The 14,892-nt window shown below is 33.3% G+C and overlaps 1 protein-coding gene across 3 annotated transcripts in view; it reads left to right on the top strand.

The window, feature by feature from the left end:
- The window catches only part of HELZ (helicase with zinc finger), a 140,687-nt gene that overhangs the window by 61,308 nt on the left and 64,487 nt on the right, over positions 1-14,892 (top strand). Inside the window, exons 14-17 of one of the 3 annotated variants that reach the window (XM_063080739.1) lie at positions 1,015-1,348; positions 2,325-2,455; positions 7,500-7,679; positions 8,214-8,318. In XM_063080739.1, coding sequence (XP_062936809.1) covers positions 1,015-1,348; positions 2,325-2,455; positions 7,500-7,679; positions 8,214-8,318 — 750 coding nt within the window. The remainder of the gene's footprint in view (positions 1-1,014; positions 1,349-2,324; positions 2,456-7,499; positions 7,680-8,213; positions 8,319-14,892) is intronic. The other 2 variants (XM_063080740.1, XM_063080741.1) reach the window with 2 other exon arrangements.

The following is a 14,892-nucleotide window of genomic DNA, read 5'->3' on the forward strand; positions in this document are numbered from 1 at the left end:
TTTGGTTTTCTTATATTGCAAGCAATACACACATTTCCAATAGAGAAATTTATGTTTTTAAAAAGTGTTTTTTCTTTTTCCCTTAAGGATTTATAAGGCATTCTTGGTGTTTATCTATACCAAAGAAGATCTGAAAAGAAGACAGGTCTTTTTCACAAAATAATATATAGATTTTAAAACAATTTTTCTACTCAGATTTTTTAAAGTAGAAAATGTTCCCCTCCTTACCAAGATGTCTTACCGTTTCCAGCATCGTTTCAGAGTGGCAAAGGAGAACTGTCAATTAGTTTAAATCTTTCTTTATGTACTTTATATTTTTTGACTGTGTAAATTCATCTTGGTTCCCTGTGCTTCTTTCATGCACACACTCTCTCTCATACTCTCGTGTACACATGGAAGTGTGAATGAGTGCACTGACCATTGCTGAATAAGATCGGCTTTACCTTCTGCTTCCATAATGTCTGCATAAGGCCTTCCATTCATGTAGCCATGAGTGGAAATTTATTCTGGCTGTTATTCATTAACATTACTGAAAGGGAGATTTTATGGTTAGAGTATTTTGGTACGACCTTCTTGGAAAGCAATCAGTTTAAAGTACATTGTAGTTTCAATGTAGAGTGTTTCCTTCTGGTTCCAGGTGATTTTAAAGCCTTAATTATCCTATGGTGTTTTTAAACAGACTTTCATATTAATACATAATATTTCATTTTATTAAGCAATCATATTTAGTTCCATTTTAAATATTTAGGCTTTTGTGAATGTGCATATTCTTCAACACAATTAAGTTTGTATCTCATTGTAACTTGCATGGGAGTTTATTCACTTTTTAAAAAGTTTGGTTGTCTCCAGCTTGGAATAAAGGATGAAAGATAGTATATAGTTTTCACCCAACAGAGTGGAATTGATATGAGGTTTTAAGTTTTGGTGTTTATTTTTGATTTATTGTGTTTTACTCTTCTAATTTTTATGATTTTGATGTAAAATTTTCAAACTAGTTTTCTACTTCTGATTTAGGTTCAACCTTAAAGTGCAATTGCAGATTCTAGCAAGCTTCATGCTCACTGGAGTTGCTGGAGGTGCAAAGTATGCTCAGAATGGACAGCTTTTTGGTCGCTTTAAGCTTACTGAAACACTTTCTGAAGATACTTTGGCTGGTCGACTGGTGATGACCAAAGTCAATGCTGTTTATTTATTACCAGTCCCTAAAGAGAAGTTAGTACAGACCCAGGGAACCAAAGAGAAGGTTTATGAAGCTACTATTGAAGAAAAAACAAAAGAATATATATTTTTAAGGATATCCAGGGAATGCTGTGAAGAACTTAATCTTCGGCCTGATTGTGACGCACAGGTACGTCTGAAGGCAGTAGCTTAACCAAGGTTGTCTGTCAGGCTCATTGTCAGCTGATATCTTTCTTATGGTTTGGTTTTCGTTCTCTTGCCATAACCAAAAGTGCAGTTGACTTTGAACTCTTTCATTCTTTTTTTTTTTTTGGTGGCTGCCCCCTGTGGGGATTGGAACCTGTGTCCTTGACCTTGGCATTATAAGGCTGGGCTCTGACCAGCTGAGCTAAGTGGCCAGCTGACTTTGAAGTCTTATGCTGGTAGGTTGCAAATTGGAACTCCCAGAGAAAATTTATTCTTTTTAATTTAAGTAACATCTAGAATGTTCCAATTTTATACAAGGTTGGGCTTTCTGATTAGAGTTTTAAATTAGCAATGGGAGAACAGATTAAAAGAAATTACTTCAAGCTACATTCTGGGACATCTCTCATCTGTTGTATATGCTCCTGTTCTCTTTGTCTTTATGGGTTTTTAGGTGAATTATGTGTTCAATCTGCCATATTTAACTAGAAGGCTAATCTTTTTTCTTTTTAAACATAAAATGGTGAATATTATTTATTCATAGTAAATTGATATAGTGTCATAGGGCTGGTTATCACTCAAGACATGATATTTTACTGATGTTCTAATTTTATCAAATGTATTCATAGAAATGGTGGAATCAGATAACCTTTATCTAGAGATTAAGTAATCTACAAGTGCCTCAGTTTCTTACTATGTAATACTAGGTTAATAATAATATATACATCATTGGTACTATTAAAATGAGATAATCCATGTAAAGTGCTTATTACAGCACTGGTACTAAATAAACAGAGCAAATATTATTCATAATAATTACTATTAGAATGTGATTACACTTTAAAAGAATCTCTGAACCTGTCCCCGCAAATGGTTGCCTCCAGAAGGTATTCTAGTGAGCTGCCAGCATTGATGTTTGCTTTAATGCCTTTTTTAAAACAGACATTTATTCTGTATTTCAGGTCGAACTTCAGTTTCAATTAAATCGACTACCCCTCTGTGAAATGCATTATGCGCTAGACAGGGTCAAGGACAGCGAGGTTTTGTTCCCAGACATCAGCATGACACCCACCATTCCTTGGAGTCCCAACAGGTACAACAGGAGTCGTATTAAAGGAAGTTATGTTAATGTTAAATTATCTCTCTGAGGCAAATAACTTAAGCATCCTTTATAAGAAAGTCCACCTGTGTCCTTCAGGTGACGTTTTATTAGTTAATAAAGGAAAGTAAAAGAACCTTTAGAACGAAACATTTGAGGTTCATCATCTGTTTTCTTCACTTTTTCCTTAGAGTCTAAATGAATTTTGTTGCTTTTCTCAACAGCCTTGATTGGATAAGATGTCAAGCAATTTAGGAATATTTTTGAGTAGAAGTTGAATGGGAAAATTAAGGACTTTCTAATGTGGTTCAAATAGTTAATTTAAAATAAATTTTGAATACAGAAGACATTTTTGTAATTTAGCAAAATGGAGAAAGTATGATAGATGATACTATTTCAGAAACTGCGTTCAAGTTAATGGTTGTGTAAATATTTTTCTACTTAAATTCTGTTTTGCACGTCTTTGTATGTAATTAAATAAGATACTCCTGTGTTGTTTCAAGAATAGACAGCAGTGATAGCTGTATGACTGCGTTTTTCTTTTCATCTTTTTCACTGGGTTTTATCCCCGTGGCCGCTGCCCAGGCTTAGCTCATGTACCTTGTTTTGTTTTGTTTTGTTTTTAAGCTCAGTGGTTCTACACAATAGAAGTTTATTTGTCACTTGTGTCAATCCAATCATAGTAGATTGGCCCTGTTCCATGACTGATGGAAGCTCTGGTATCTTCAATAAGTGGTTTCCAAGGTCACCCTGGGTGTTGACGTCCAATTGGCAGACAGGGGAAGAATGAGTACAGAGAATCATGTGGGGAATTTTTATGGGCCAGGTCTAGAAGTGGCATACATCACTTCCCCTCACATTCCTTTTCTTCTGGTCCTAAAAACAGAGCAAAAGAAAATATGCCTTACAACATACAACTTGAATCATTTCTCCCTTGTTTTTGCTTACCCTTACTTCCCTATCCCCTTTCTTCTTTTTACTGCCAAAACTCTTGAGAAGGAATAGTCTGAATATTTCCAGCATTCTTATTTATTCACTCTGTAATCTCTGTTTTCCACTTGCTCACTCTCCTGAAAGTAATCAGTCATCTACCAATTGTAAAAATCCAGTGACATCTCCTCAGTTCACTCTTGATTTGGCTTCTCTGCATCCTTCCCTTCTTTCCATTCTTATAGCCAATGCTTAACTTAGACCTGGACTATTTCAGTAGCCTTCAACTGGTCTTCTATCCTGTCATCTGTGTCCCTGTCCTCTGGTCCAATCCACATATATCTTCCAGAGTGGGTTTTCTCAAATAGTCATGTTATTTCACTGCTCTCAAATCTCTGAAGGCTTCTCCTTGGTATGTACATCAAGTCTGAGCAGCCTAATACAAAGCTCTAGTACGTGGTCTCATGGACTGTGCTTTCTAACAGTGTCTTTTCAGATTTCTTTTTCTTTTTCTACTCAACATTCTCTTTTTCCCTCTAAATCCCCACGCTCTGGTCATATTGAATTACCCTGAAGCTTGTTTAATTTGCCCTGTACCCATTTGCCTCCTTATCCTTTTGTTATTCTTATTTCTAAAAATTTTTAATTTTGGTAAAGTCCACATAACATAACACTTACCATCTTAACCATGTTAAGTGTACAGTTCAGTAGTGTTAAATATATTCACATTGTTGTGCAATCAATCTCCAGAACTTTTTGATCTTGTAAAACTGAGACTATATACCTGTTAACAAGTCACCATTTCCTCCTTACCCCAGCCCTGTCTCTTTAAGTGATTTCCTGTCTCTGATATGATCTTTGCCCAATATTATTAGTCTATTAAAGATCTCCCTATCCTTTAAGATTTAGTCTAGCTCATGTGCTCTCTCCTTCAAGTAGATGAGCCTGACGCTTCCATTTCATTATTTTAACAAAATGTATTGAGTGTCTGCCATGTGCTAGGCACAGTCAGTTTTGTGCTTTCAAGTATAATTTCTCTCCAATTAATTTTTGTCAGTTGTGTACGTTTCTACTTTTCTCTCTAGACTCTGGGCTTTGTAAAGGAAGAGACCATATCTTATTTATCTTTGAGCACCAACAGGGTCTTACGAATTATTAATATTTGACACACTTAAGTTAATAAGAATTTCAATTTTAAAGAAGAAAACTGGGTTTCAATTATGAGACAGTACCAGCCAACTTTTAGGTGTTTTTACTTGATACGGTCTTTTCTGAAAATTATATTGTATATATCACAGTGTATTCAGATACTACTAAGAGTTAACCACAAAAGTAGCTAAGAAAATGTCAAGTAACAGGAAACTTTCAAACAGGAAAAGACTTCATACCACTGTAATTTAAACAGTAATTACGAAGTATCTGTGTCTAGGAACATACTGAGAAACCATTAGCCATTTACAATCATTTCTAGGATAATGTGAAATACGGATAGATAAATGAAGTTGAGAAATTGTTCTTGCACATGTAGCCTATAAATTAATTATATTGATACGTTAGGCCAGGAGAAGAAAGGACTTTGAATTAATTTGTTGGGGGAATAAAATAATTTTATTTTAGTTTATTTCACTTTACATTGTTGTAAATTGTGAAAATCAGAGATCACTGTTATCACGTATGTTATAAATCTTTTTTGCCTTATTAAGCAGGTGGTACGATAAATAAATACAATTTATTTTATTCATTGGCTTCCTGTAAATATTCATCATTCATGGCCAGAAATTACAGAGACAACTGCCATTGATAGTTTCTGATCTGCTCTGAAGCATTTATTTACACTGAAACAAATGATAACCAGAATGGGAAAAATACACAGATATTGACATATTTCAGAATTGTAACTGTAAATCTGTTATTAAATCTCTTAGATTTGTACTTATGTATATAATCTCATATCTGTCTCATTCTTAAGGTTATTAAAGTCTCCAGATTTGAAAGATTAGAAGGTATTTTTTAAACTTTTTTTTTTAAGTGTGTACTAGTCAAGTAATATCTCATTTTTCTGAAATCCCAAGAAAACATTGTAGTAACAGAAGCTAACATCAATTGAGCTTTTATTGCCCAATTATTTTTCTAAACAGCTTTGTATGTATTATCTCATTTGATCTTTAAAATAACCATCTGAGGCAAGTATTGCTATCTCTATGTATAGATAAAAGAACCCGTGGGGTCAGGTATCAGATTCACAGTGGTCAGGTATGGATGCAAGTAATAGTTTTACTGAGCTAACTGTGACTTTAAAAAGTAGAGGTATAAGCCCACAGGTTCAGGGCTGCTACAGTGGCACAGCAGTGCCATCAAGGACCAAGGTCCCCCTCTCCTCTCTGCCACATTGATTTGGTTTTGTTTTCCTTCTTGATGCTTGTTACCTCATGGTTATATGATGGCTGCTATAGTTGTATTTACCACAAGCTGTTTCCAGCCAGCTGAAGGAGGAAGGCGAAGGAGCGAGAAGGTCTTTCTTCTAGTTTAAGAAAATTAACTAGTGAGGCTTTGTTTTTGTTTTACTGGGTGTAGAAGCCTTTCTGAGGGATTTCTTGCTGCATCTAATTGACCAGGATTGGGTCTCCAGCAAGGAGGCTGGAAATATGGAGGCTCAGTAGCAGAGGAAAGCAGAGAAGGGTGCTGTGAATGGTTTTGGGGTAACCGCTCTGTAGCATCTGCTGTATTTATTAGGTCAGGACTTAGCAATCACCTAAAGCAGTTTCCTCATTTATAAAAGATAGAACATTGGTAGATACTGGCAGGATTATGACTAAATAAGTCAGCTAGTGCTGAGCGACTCTTTGAAGTAAAATGTTGGGGATTTAGTGAGCAGCTTTCAGGAAATCTAGCGCCACTGCTCAGAGTTGTTGTTGCTGTTATAATTTAAACAATTTTAAATTTCAAAAAAATAAGTAATGGCGTGTTTATATGGTCAGAATTTGTTTTCTAAGGTTTTACATTTTTTAAGGAGAATTTTGTTGGTTTCATATTATCTGTCATAACATTAGGTATAATTTTTTTAAAAAATGAAAGTGTTAAGATTTTCCATAAGTAAATAGCTTCTGATTTAAGTAGAGTATAGCTTCACAGAGAGGAAATTTTCCTTTCTAAACCCTGTTCTCCTAATTCAGCAGTATTTTCTAGGCACTTTTCTTGCACATTTTCCAAGAGTCTCCTTACACACCCATCCTATTTTGGTTCACATCCCTGTCATTTTTACCATAGTTGTTGTGATAGTTAGTATTTTAAATTGTAGTTGTGAGAAAGAATGCTGGTGATTCTCCACTTGGTTTGATCTGTTCCAGCATCTGCTATCCATTTAAATCTTCAAAACTTGGCCAAGTCATAGAAGGGACACTGCTAAGATAGATCATATTACAGGGGCCATCTGTGCTACTGTAACAAGTGTTCTCTAACCTGAAAAATATGATATATTTGTATTATTTGTGTGTGTGTGTGTGTGTGCACATGCAAAAATATTAGAGAATAATTTATATTGTTTAGTTTTGGTACCTTTTTTTAAAAACTGCTATTTCTAAATTAAGATCTTTGTAAAAATTTGATGTCTCTTACTTAACCAGGGACACATAGGTTTTTCTCTTCCCCTAATTTTAAACCTTGCTAAGAGATTTTTGAATGGATTAGAATTTGAAATTCAGTTAGTTTCCCTTTTGCATTTTATTTGCTATACAAAGAAACTACTACTTTATTATCAGAAAAACAGAGGTAAATTACATTTTTGAAACATTGTTAGTACTACTTATGGACTTGGCAGCAGCTAAACCAAAAATGTGTGATTTCTTTAGATTAGTTATCAAAATCTTTTTGCACTTGGAATAGAACAAGATAATTAAAGTTAGTTGTGATTTACATGGTAAAACACCCTATGCTGACTCTACTGGGAATTTTCTAAAAAGTAGTTTTAGAATAAGCATTAGTTTTTATAGATACTGTATTATTTCAGAAATTATAATGGTTCAATGAAATTCGGGATACTTGTGTGTCATGTTGTATTCATTAATAAAATGCATGTGTTTAAAATAACGTAAATTTTTATTTTCTGTAGACAATGGGATGAGCAGTTGGATCCTCGCCTAAATGCAAAACAGAAAGAGGCTGTTTTGGCCATTACCACTCCACTTTCAATACAGCTGCCGCCTGTTCTCATCATCGGACCCTATGGGACAGGCAAAACATTCACTCTAGCTCAGGCCGTCAAACATATACTGCAGCAACAGGAGTCTAGGTGAGAGGGTGGGATGTGTGCTCATATTTCACTGGTAGGCAATACCTCTGTTCTTATTTTAGATACAAAACGAAGGCTAACAAGACAATTTTCATCCAGCTCTTAAAAGTCAAAAAAAAAAAAAAAAAAAAAAAAAAAACAGAGAAAAGAAAAAACCCAAACTAAAACCCCAAAGCACTAAAATTTGAATTCTCTTAAAACATACTGTTTTTAAAAAATGGGAATGACAATAATCGTTTTTAAATAGCCATCAAGGAATTGTGATATATGTTAGAGCCCAAAGAGTTGGATTTAAATATAAACATATATATATATATATTTTAATATGATGTATTTAAAAATAATTTGGGGGAACTTCCTTTTTACTTAAAGAGTAATATAATTTCCTAAAGAATCATTGAATAATATGTTAGAGATTACTGAGTAGGTTGAGGGAAATGTATACTATTAAGAAGACCACTGCTTTTTTTGGTATTATACTGCTTGAATAGTTTTGTGTTTCATCATTCTTTTTATTTGCACCATTTATTTCAGCAGGATTCTCATTTGCACCCATTCTAATAGTGCTGCTGATCTCTACATAAAGGATTATTTACATCCCTATGTAGAAGCAGGCAATCCCCAGGCAAGACCTCTCAGGTATTTTTTTTAAGGCTTATTATATATATGTGTCATACTTTATTATTCTTAAGAAAAGGTGTCTGTAAAGATTTTAGTAACTTTGGAAATACCAAAATCTTTAACTGTGCATTGGCATTGGAGGTTATGTCTTTTGAAGAAACCACTTCAATTAAGGGAAAATGTAAAATCTTTGACCATTCATTTCTTAAACGTTAAGTAAAGAGAAAGACATCCTTTTTTAAGTTTTTTTGTTAAAAATTTTGTTACAACCTGAGTAGATTTTGATATGTACTTTTAAAAGCTGGTATGATGAAATAACATAAATATGATGAATTCAAATTTAATTTAATTTAAATTCTAGTATATTTTGCATGGCAGAGTAGTCATGCAGTGACAGTTCTTTATGGAAATAAGATTTTGACTGTGATTATGCAAGTAATTTCATAGAAGCTATACAGTAAAGAAGCGTGAAATATGGAAATGACTTCTACAACAAAATGTAATTCGTATTTACAACTTTTTGCTACCATTTAAGAAGCAAAGAAAATTTTAAGTTGATATGGAAAAGTCCTCTGAGTATATATAAGGACATGAAATATACTTAAATACAGGATTGTGGGGGAATAAAAATCCTTTTCTTCAGAAAACAATAAAGAATCATTAAATGGTTGTTTATTATACCATTTCCTTTCTTTGTTAAATGAATTAATGTTTAGTTTTGCCATTTTACAAACTAATATGTCATACCCAGGTTGTTTGAATAGTTATTGTTTATAAATTAATTTCTAACCACACTTGTGAATCATAATCCACTTACTTTTTATTTTTAGTTGAGCGTAGGCATGGAAAAATGAAATTATGCTATTTAACTTTTTAATAACCATAACCAAAGCTATTTGAATGATTTTTGAATTGCATTAAAAAAAACAAAACAAAAAAGTGGTGTGGCCTGTTAACACAGGTTTTTATACCATACTTTGTTTTCATTCTGGAAGACCAACAATTAAAGCAGCAATAATTATTTTAAGTAGAATCTAGTTGTATTTAATAAGAAAATATCACATGTATGGAATTACTGTAAATTAAAAGGTGGTATTTATTGAAGGATAAATTCATCGATAACTAGTTTGCTTCAGATTCTCATCTTTTTTAGCTCATAAGTAAAAGTTGAGTAGCTAACATTTTTGCTGTGTTTTTAGTTTAATGAAGATAAGTTGTTTATTTTGTTTGCTTTTATTGTTGGTAGAGCGTGTGTGTGTGTATGTGTGTGTATGATACGTAGGAAATGTGACAATCTCCGTTATCATGGTGTACTTGGCTTGGAAGCAATAGCATAAAGCCCCTCAAATCTAAGTCGACTTAGCATAGGTTATTTGACATTTGGGGCAGTAAAGCTGTTGTTGATGAACATTAAAATCCATCATTTGGCTAGGTTATATTTAGCTTTTTCTATGTAAAATTATTTTTGGAGGTTATAATCCAACATGTAGTACATCTAAATACATAGAATAAGAAGCTGTGTTGCAGTAGGGTGTGCGTATAGTCGTCGTGGCCCAATTCAGATACTTGCCCTCCACCGGAAAATTTCACCTCTCCTTAAGTCTCAAGAGTGGCTCAGTCCAAGATGGAAAAATATTTAAATCTGTTCAAACACAAGTTTCATGTTATTTCATTTAATAAATGGAATAAAATAAAAAGCCTGGCCTCCCCAAATATTTTCTTTATGTGGTGCTACATTTTCACCATAGTTTTTTCTCTTTGGGAAAGGTTAACTCGCAAATGTATTTCTTAGGAGGATTAATGCATTAAATTGTTAGGATTTATTAGCACCCTCTATTATTACATTAACTCAGATTAATAATTTTTCTAATGGACAACAAATATGAGACGTATGGGAGATGAAATAGAGAAAATTAGGATGGCTGAGTGCTCTAGGAGATGAGCTTTATCTGAATTGTACCAGGATGCAGGGAAAAGAACACAAGAGGGCACTAAGTGTCTACATCTGAGCATGAAGACGCTGGTTGTCCCTAAGGAGAAAGGCTAATGAAGAGTTTGCTGTCTTTACAGTATAGCCTAGATCTGGCCCTGGAAAATGTGATAGTATGAAGTAGTCATAAACATTAAGTAGTAAATGTAGTAGGAAATATGTTTACATATACAAATTTAAAATTTATAAAATTCTGTTAGTTGCCCGGAGTTGAGCTGAGCTTAAAATATTTGGAGATAGAGGTTTTAGAAACCATTTTACATTACGTTTCATTTCACTTTTTCCTTCTTCATTAGGTTTAGAAGTTTTTAAAGTGGAATACAGGGGAAAACACAGTGTCCTTCTATATATGGTAATGAAGATCAGTATCTGGTCCTAGCAAAGTTATGACTCAGTAGATAGAGGTCATCTATGGAGAAAGTTGTATTTACTGCTTTCTGGGCAAATTGAAGGTGTTAGTTATTTTATATAGGTCTTTAAAGAAACATTTTCTTTTGGGATCAGGTCTTTCTGATTCTTAGTATCTTAAGTAATGTCATGCTTGTGGGTTGTTTATTTATTGCATATTCATACATGAATAAAATTTCAGTGAAATAAAATTATGGGTTACCAGATTGTCTCCTATTTTAAGAATCATTATAGTTCATGTGGGATATGTGTGTTGGTTTTTTTCTAGAAAATATATAAATTACTTATTTGGTGTCCCATTTTATGCTATGAACTTGAAAGTGTCTTTGTAACTATCAATTCTTCAATTTTGAAAAACATTAGATGTGTTTTAAATCATTTTATAGATAGTGTCTACCTTAAATGTTGCACAAAATGAAAGTACAGAGAAAGTATTTAAATCTTTTTAAGGTCAGCATTAGAATATTTTACCTTTAAGAAAATAGGCCCAGGGATTAAGCTTTGTATTCTTACTAGCTTCAACTTGAGGTAGTTTTCTAAGGCAATTATGTTAAAGTCGGTAGTGAGATTTAGAACTTCAATTTCTTTTTTTTCTTTGATGAAGAAGCAGGTGCTTGGAGTCAGTTAAGTCATTTGAAAAACTACTTTTTTCAAGTTTACGATGAAATGTCCATTGAAGAGAATACAGAAAAGCACAAGAAAGAAAATTAAGAATGCTCTATAATCTCACCAGTCGGAGATAAACACTACTAACATTTTGAGGTTTAAATTCTAGTTATTTACATACTTAAGTACACATATTATAGTTAATACAAATGAAGTTGTAGCAGATAATTTGTAAAATGAGATTTTTCACGTACTTGAAAGTAAATTCTGCTTTGCTGATCTGATTAAACATTTTTTATTAAAGCCTGAAACATGTTACTAAAAGTGTTTTGCATCTTTTAAAGGTGATATTGGTTACTTTTACCAAGTTTACATTTCTTACTATTATAGTAATGTTTTATTTTTTTATTTTTTATTTTTTTAATTGAAAAATAATTGATTAAACATATTTGTGGGATACAGAAATACCTGTGTACAATATGTGATGATCAAATCAGGATAATTAGCGTGTTCATCATTACAGAATGTGATTATTCCTTGTATCCATTAACAAATTTCTTGCTAGCCCTTCTTCCACCCTGCCTTTCTCACCTCTAGTAACCACAGCTCTGTTCTCTCATTCTGAAAGTTCAGTGCATTATTGTGATTACAGCAATGTTTTAAAGATCCATTTCTTTACGTTCCTCAACTATAATTTATATGAAACACTTATTAAATACTTTTTTGCTTTGCTTAAAAAAAGAAAAAAACCTGTTTTAAGTGTTTCAGGGAGAATTAGAGCAGATTTTAGAAGATCATGAGATTAGTTTTTGTGCATATTACACTTAAGTTGCCTTTGAAACATCCTTGAGGAGACACATATCAAGTAAACAGTTGCATGTGCATCCTGGAGTTCAGAGGTGAGGTCTTGGCTGGAGACAGAAAATATGTGAGTCACCAGGGTAGTGGTGGTGATTGAAGCTGTGGGCACGGATAAGATTGTCAGGGGAGAGGACAGAGATGGAGAAGAGGAGAGAGCTTGGGAAGAGGAGAGACCTGAAGGCTAGAAAGTTAGAAGGGAAGCAGAGAAGGGTGAAGTCAGGGAAGCTGAGGGAAGAGAGTGTTTCTAGGACAACTGAACTGGATCCAGGTAACTCGATGGGCCTGGAAAATGTCCACGTGATATAGTGACATGGAAGTTGTTTATGGCCCTTGATTGGATGGAGGGCAATTTCTGTTGAATGATTAAAGGGGAGAGTGGGAGGTTAGTAAATGGAGAGGGAAATATGGATAATACGCGGTACTTCCAAAAGGTCATGGAAAGGTAGAAATGAAAGATAATATGAATCTTCCCATGAACTTTTTGAAGTGCCCTTGTACTTCTGAAGTGTTGAGAAGTTTGGTTGTGAAGCGAGGGGAGAGACTGGGCAGAGTTTGGAAGGATAGAAGATGTTAAACGAAGGTTCTTTTTAAGTGGGAGAAAGAAGAAAATTTTAGTTAAAAACTATCTATAAGTGAGAGGTTAAATTTAAAAATTAGCACTTTTTTCTCCATAATAATTCAAATAATTACATAGCTTGTGTTTTAGATTAGAGTTTATAATTACAGTATTATGAGAGGCCACGTTGTATTTTAAAGTTGATAGCAAAAGAATTCTGTTTGCTTACCTTACTTTTGACTCTTAGCAGTCGCTGATATTTACTTCCATTTTTTGAAATATTTATGGATGGCCGGTGCGGCCGGTCACGAAAAGACAAAAAAAATAATAATAATAATAAAAGGGCGTATTATTTAAAAAAAAAAAAAAAAGAAATATTTATATATAGTATGTATAAAGTATATACAAAATATACAAACTGCTATATCTGAATTTTATCTTGGATATCTGTCGACTTTCTTTTATGGTAGATTCATTTTTAATGTTTTCATTATGATTCTGTAAATTATTTGCACCTAACAAATGTTACGCATATTTCCTTTCATGTACTTTTTCGTTTTTGTTCTAGCATTGATGATCCTCATTTTTTTTCATTTACTTCATTTTCTTTGAGTATCTGACCAGGTCTTTATACTCTGTGTCACTCTGTAAATGCCTATCAAAACAAGTTTCTACACTGTTAAAGCTCTTAGATAAATTTATCAGTGACATATTTTTTTTTTCTCCTGGAGACTTTCTTCCTGGATTTAACTTGTTCCCCTTTTCTGAACTGGTTATTCTTTGTTATCCCAATACTTCTCTTTCCCATCGTATTGGTAATTTCTTTTTCTTCTTTCCCATATCAGATCCCGTTTCTGGATTTTAGGTCTTTCTTTTTCTTGATTTTCTACCTTATTTTGGTTGCTCAGATCCTTTCATGGACTCACTTTTTAGTGTTTTCAGCCTTTCTGGGAAGGTGCATAAGAGGTGATGATATTTTTCGGCTCTTGGATATTTGAAAATGCCTTTATTTTACTATCAGATTTAATAGATAGTTTAGCTGGAGGATGGGTAGAATTTTAATTTGAAAATATGGCTCATTACTGTGTTGTTTTTCCTTCATATTAGCTTACCAGTAAATTGAGTATTTAGACAGATAGGCCAGGATCAGTAGTCATTAGGACTTATTTCATGATGAAGATTTATGCATCTAGAGATTTTTCTGTATGAGCCAGTTCTTACCTTTTGAAAAAAATGATTATACATAGAGTATGATGTAAAAGTTGTAATTCTTCTGCCAAGTCTAGATTATATTGTATAAAATTCTCCCCACACCAAATATCACTTTCAAGCATGGTCTTGAATTGAATGAAAAATGGAAAAATGAACTCAATTCTAGTTTGAAGAATTTAAAAAATATATTGATGTGATTTTTAGTGAAAAATGGTCAGCAACTACAGATTTCTATTTTTCTTAAGAAATATTGAAAGTTGAATTCTAATGGCAATCTGCAAGATTTCATATTTTAGAATTCCAATGTCTCAGGTGAAAAAAGAAATAAAAAAGTTAATAATTACATCAGACAGTAAAAACAATTACCTCTTTAAAAACAATTTTGCTTTGCTTCCAAAAATAATTTAAGGTAGCTCTAGTCAAATGTACAGAGGCTGTAAAATTGAAAACTGTTAACGCAAGAGTAACAGACAAAAGAGCGTAGTAAAAAATGTGGCTCATCAAGAAAAGGAAGTTGTTGGTGAATATTTAGACTAACTGAAGGTTAATTAAGCACCAGATTTTGCTGTAACATTTTTGGAAGCCGAATAAAAAATATCCTTTGGTTCCATGTGATGGCTTATTAATATAATTCTTATAGCATATACTTTTGGGTGGAGTAGACAACAGATTTTTTTTACTTAATTGTTTTGATTGCTTGTGTTTACCTCATGTTACCTTTTTGCATTTGTGCAGTGTACATCGAATATATTAACCGAGTGTTTGGAAATGCTGGTTTTAGTTTCAGCTTTGCTAGCGGTGAAAGAAAGTCGGGGTCTTCTATTTGTTGGTGCTGCATACTGTATGTGTGTTGTTTCATTTGATTTCCCCAAATCCTTAAGAGGTTGAATTATCATGTCCCTTTTGGAAATAAGACATGAGGCTTAGAGAGGGTAAGAGCACGGTTTTGAATCGTGGCT

The sequence above is a fragment of the Cynocephalus volans genome, chromosome 16 (genome assembly GCF_027409185.1).
Source record: "Cynocephalus volans isolate mCynVol1 chromosome 16, mCynVol1.pri, whole genome shotgun sequence".
NCBI lineage: Eukaryota > Metazoa > Chordata > Mammalia > Dermoptera > Cynocephalidae > Cynocephalus > Cynocephalus volans.